Source organism: Pinus tabuliformis, chromosome 5_2 (genome assembly GCF_031772625.1).
Source record: "Pinus tabuliformis cultivar Carrire ecotype Pingquan chromosome 5_2, CPIR1, whole genome shotgun sequence".
Classification (NCBI taxonomy): Eukaryota; Viridiplantae; Streptophyta; class Pinopsida; order Pinales; family Pinaceae; genus Pinus; species Pinus tabuliformis.
In genome coordinates this window covers 350838526-350844413 of record NC_142306.1, presented here as the reverse complement: position 1 = coordinate 350844413, position 5888 = coordinate 350838526, and the positions used below count along the sequence as shown (strand labels likewise).

Here is a 5888-nt window from a genome sequence, read left to right as displayed (position 1 = left end):
TGTAATTTCAATTAAAAAAATAAAATAAAAATACATAATCTTCCGCTTGTGAAGAAATAACTTCAAACTTCGATGATTTTTTTAAGCTTTAATATATTGATGATTTTTTTTAATAAATCAAATGTAAAAAACTATTAATCTTATAGCGCTGATCTCTTGATATACAATGGTGATTAAAAACCTTTAAAATCTTTTAAAGGCTCTTTAATTTATAATATTTGACTTCTCCACTAAGAATAATGTAAAAAATCACCCATTTAATGTGGCCATCGAGAAGTAAAATTTGCATAACATCGCTTGAAGGAAGTCGCATCGGACTTTGTCGTAGGATTTTGTGACTTTCAGCTTCAGCTACATTACATTTTGCATCTGCGATTCTACGGTCTCACTGTCCATCCCTTCCCTTGAGTCATACTGTCTTAAAAAATTTAAACCCTTTCAAATATAGTCCCAATGCTCATTCATTCTCTCGTCTTCAAAAGCAAAAAAACTCAGTATTTATAATTATTAAGATAGAGAATGGATTCTGAAACTATTAATTTTTGGGTTAACCGTGCCCGACGGGTGGCTGCAAGCGTGATAAATTATTTTTGTCTCTCCACCTGATCATGAAGATTCTACCTGTTACATATATTTTCATTTCTGTTTCAACATTAAATTTTAGCATCCGGATATAATCGAATCTAATTATCGATTCAAGATACATAAACAATGGCACAAATAATCCAGAGGTCCACTCTCTGCAAAACCCATATTCTGTTTACTTGTTGGACGCCTTCTGTTCTTCGGTTGTCATTCGTATTACCCCGTATTGTGGATAAAAGAGGCATCAGTACAGGTAGAACCAATTTCATGCCCAATTCTTCCGATTTTGTAAGGGAAGTTTGCAGCAGCGTGGCTCAATATTATCATCGAGGTAGTTCGACGCTGCCTCTGGAGAGTTTAACCCCGAAGCTGAGTGCCGAACAAGCTGTTTTAGTGGTACGCCAGCTTCAGATTGATGACCAGAGGCTAGCCATGAGTTTCTTCTATTGGGCAGTGAAACAGTCAAAGCACCAGCTTCATATAGAGCTTTATCAGACCATGGTTACTTCACTGGTCAATGCAGGGCTTATTGAGGAAGCTCAGGGTGTTTTGAAGTTCATGATCAGGACCTTTGGACAAGCAGGTAATATCAGAGAAGCCATGAAACTTGTTTTCGATATGAATAATGGAGAGCTAGCTTTGAATATTCACACTTTCAACGCTGTCCTCAGAGAGGTGTGTGAGATGAGCATTTCTGGATTAGCAGAGGAGTTCTATGCAGAAATGGTTGCAAATGGCATTTCTCCTGATTCTTGCACTTATAAGACAATGATTAGCGGGTTTTGTAGGGAGGGGAGGCTCAGAGAAGCAGATCGGTTTCTGCGGAAAATGTTGGAGAAGGGTTTTGAGGCAGATGTTGTTACATATACTGTTATAATTCATAGTTATTGCAGGAGAGGTCATATGGGTAGAGCATTTGGATTGTTTGAGAAGATGCTGCAGACAGGGTGCCCACCTAATGTTATTACATATACAACTCTGATCAATGGTTTGTGCAAGACGGGTAAGGTGAAGAAGGCATTTGAGCTCTTGGAGCAGATGGTTCAGAAAGGCTTCAGGCCGAATGTTTATACCCACAGTACATTGATTGACGGTCTCTGTAAGAAGGGCTGGATTGACAAGGCATTCAGGCTGCTGTTGAAGCTGGTGAGGAGCACTAATTCTAAGCCTAATGTTCATACTTACACTACGATGATAGAAGGGTATTGTAAGATAAAGAAGTCGAGGAGAGCTGAAATGCTCTTTCGACGAATGCAGGAGCAGGGTTTGGTTCCCAATTCTGTGACATATACTGTTTTGATAGGTGGGTATTGTAAAGAGGGTAATTTTTCTCAGGCTTTTAACCTGTTGGATAGAATGATTGGAGAAGGTTGCAGTCCGAGTATTTGTACATACAATGCAATTATTGATGGACTTTGCAAAAAGGGTAGGGTTCAAGAGGCTCAGAGATTGTTGAATGAGTGTGCTCGGCAAGGTTTATTCCCTGATAAGGTAACTTACACAACTTTAATCAGTGGAAACTGCAAGCAGACCAGGATTGAGCAGGCCTTGAAATTGTTTAATGAAATGATAGAGAACGGCTGTGAACCTGACATTCATACTTACACAGCATTGATAAGTGGATTTTGTAAAGAGGGTAATGTTGAGGAGGCAGAGAAGCTCTTCTCTGAATTCCTCAAGAAGGGCATGGTGCCGAACGAAGTAACTTATACAGCAATGATTTGTGGACATTGCAAAGCTAATCAGTGTGGCCTGGCTGTCAAGATCAAGGAAAGGATGATAGAAAATGGTTGTGTACCTGATTCTATTACTTATGGTGCTCTGATAGATGGACTCTGCAAAGAGAACAAGGTAGAGGAGGCACAGATACTCTTTGACGAAATGCTGAAAAGAGAATTGGTTCCATGTGAAGTGACTTTTGTCACACTTATCAATGAATATAGCAAAAGAGACAAGTTTGAATCTGTTCTAGAGGTGCTTGACAGACTTGATAAGAAACCAAGAGTCCGCACCTTTAACAATGTAATCAGGAAACACTGCAATGAAGGTAAGCTGGATTATGGAAAAATGTTTTTATATAAAATGTTAGAAAGAGATATCCTTCCCCACCATGCAACTCGCCGTGCCATTATTGACTTGTGTCGCAAGACGGGGAATGATGATGTTGCCTTAACACTACTGGAAAAAATGGTCGAGAAAGGTTATCAACCTATTGAACAGAAAATTCAGGAAAAGAAACCCACAATGGCTACTAAACCTGTAATATCAAATGCAACATAGGGTATGACAGAGATACTACTTCCAAGTTGGAATTAGTCTTGCATTCAGAGGGCTGGTGCCTAATACACAATTTGTGAGGCAGTCGGGGAACTAGTTTATGCTATTACGGTGATTTGAATGATCCATTTTCTGAATTCTTCCAAGGAACCAGCACCAATTCATGTAGCCTTCAAGCAAAGTCATCACATTGGAAAGGCACACAGGTAAAAGTGTAAAGTTTTCAATCTTAATTTCAATTCACAAAGTTGCAAGCATTGGCATTCCTTAAATGACATAACGGTGCCTAGCCATCGTTATAATTCCTTGAAGCAGTTAATCAACAAAATATTGAAAAGGAAATGCAGAGATTGCTACATTTGAATATACAATGGAAGGAGAGTAACATTTATCACCGACAAGGAAAAACAGGACCTTATTTAAATATTTTTTGAAGCAGTTAGTGCAGGATCGTTGGGTACCAGTACCACACGAAGCACATACTCAAAACGATGCTATTCATCATAAGTGAGATTGCCAATGTGTTGGGCACACAGTCTTAAATCAGACTTTTTTCTCATGCATATTAATTTCTACAAGAAATTTTATATACCCTACTGTAACCTGGGATCTACTTCATCTGATTATGAAATTTTACATAATATCCCTCAGCACTCTGCAGTGGAAATGGCGTCCCATGCTTTCCTTATATGCTTGCATTGTGGGAGGTTGATGAAAGAAGCAGAAACTTGCTCCATAGTTTATATTGTATGAACACAACTTTGAGTCTATTGGTGTCATGGCCATGGCTGATCTCTCTTATGTGCATGCTCTTCAGAAAACTTGTATTTAATGTCAACATATTATTATGCCCTTATGTGATTGACCTATGCTTCATTATAGAAAATTCAGAAACAGTTCAACAAGATGTAAGTTTGAATGATTGTATTTGTTACCCCCTCACAAGTAATGTTTATTTTAAAGTTTTCTGAAATAGTTTCATTGCATATACTTTATTATCTTTTGTTCTCTAGCAACAATCATGGAATAGTTCCTATTTACACCCGAAAAGGCCCTTGGGTTTGACTTTAGGGGCAGAAGATCTGTCACCTCCTAAGCTCCTCTCGCTTTGGGTTGGCTGACAGGCATATTGTCCGCAACCTTAGAAGATGAAGAATGCAATGGGACCTTTGTTGACAGGTATGTGAAATTTACTACGTATGAAATGTAGTTCAATGGAGGGATCCGGAGCACCTAGTGTCCACTATAAGTCATGCAGTCAAACTTAGGTGAGAGCTTATGTCCGTATGATGATGGAGAATGATTATGAGGCATCTGCAAAGGTTGAATCTTACAGTGGAGACAAAAAACATGACTTGAATTTTATTGAGAAAGTGTAGATTTCCACCGTTGTTCATATTGAGAAGAATTTCTGGACATAGTTCAATTAAATTCATTTTTTAATTTCATCGATTCTATTCTAACCCCCCACCCCCAACTTTTTATCCCTTTAATTTTCCTTTTCACCCGTAATTCTGTCCTTATATTTTATTATTTTTAAGTTGAATTATTTATTTTTTATATTAATCATTTACTTTGACCCTCTTCTCTTAACACTGTTTTAATAATTTATTAATATTCTTTAACGGCTAGTTGCCAAACCTCCCTCCATTTAAAGGCTTTGAAGCACTCGTTTGTAATCACTCAAATCTCTGGTCCTTGATGATGGGTGGAGTGTCCACCTGAAATGTTGGACAGGATAAAAAATCCTCCAAACAGTTTTATCTGGAAAATTCTCTCAAATTGAACCTTATTGTCAGTACAGTATTAAGGACCAGCCCTATCCTAGTTGTTATTATGTGATTAAGGAATGAATTTCTTCATCCTGCACATCCTAGGGGCGTGGGATACTCACTTAGATCTGCCACAGTTTTACCGAAACAGGGATGAATGTCCTCAAGATTTGCTAAACCAACTTAAAAACAAATATGGAGAAGGCTGCAAACACAGGCCACAAGATGAAAGAACACGGAAAACAAGGAAAACACATGAGGACGAACTGCTGAAGCATTATTACTGTTCATTCATACCTTTTGGAATTACGAGCAATAGAAGTCTGAATCTCAGGGAATCCAACCCCATTACAATGGAATCTGTCTATTTTATAATGTTGTACCCCCTTGGAAGCTGTGTCCCAGGCCTCTACATCTTATCCTTGTACTGATACATCACTGTCTCATGGACTGTGCCTTTTCTGTCAAATCTGGATACGTCTGCTTGTCGATTCAACTAGACACATCATCATCATCTCCCGAACTATTGCACTCCAGAAATTTATTTGTTGAAACTTAACTGTTGGCAAACTGGAAATAATTATATGCACGTGCTTAGCATCTATGAATGTATGATATTAACCATCAGAGGTATCAATATTCTGACCGTGTATTGTTTATCCAACTTTTTGTTCACATACTGATGTAGGTGCTGGTGTAAGCTGCTCACGACCCCTGCTGTTCTGTTTGCATTTACAGGCTGTACAAATATTCTCCCTGGCTTGACCATGTATGTAGTATCCCAAGGGAATTTTGCCCCTAGGGTTTATAAAATATTAAAATATAACAAGATTTTGCTCCAGAATTCAACCACCTTTCAATCTAATGATATAAAATGGAAGTTCCGTGAGGAAATTAAATAAATAGTGTCCAGCAGTACATGACCAATTCCAATGTTCATTCGAGGGTTATTGTAACCAATAAAACCTTCTGTAAAGCCCTAGTAATTCATGACAAAATTGTGCCAATTTAATTCTGCTGCTAAAATTCTAACTCATTAACTCATTGTCCAATTATTTCTTAGTCTGCATTGATTAACTGTCATTCAATCGACATTCCTGGCTGAAATATGCAATCTGCAGCCCGTGGTCTGTGGATCTGCGGCTTGCGGTCTGTGACCTGCGGCCTGCATCTGTGACCTGTGGCCCGTGGCCCACAGTCTGCAAGTGTCATAGAAGTAGCTTCGATGCTTGAGAACAGGACTTGTTAATCAAC

At 38.5% G+C, this 5888-nt stretch overlaps 1 protein-coding gene across 1 annotated transcript; it reads left to right on the top strand.

The window, feature by feature from the left end:
* Positions 1–312: 312 nt before the first annotated feature.
* Positions 313–3208, top strand: LOC149158923 (Pentatricopeptide repeat (PPR-like) superfamily protein). The gene has a single exon (XM_089436370.1). It carries the CDS (start codon positions 712–714, stop codon positions 2863–2865), a length of 2154 nt encoding a protein of 717 aa, XP_089292496.1. The 5' UTR covers positions 313–711; the 3' UTR covers positions 2866–3208.
* The last annotated feature ends 2680 nt before the right edge of the window (positions 3209–5888 follow it).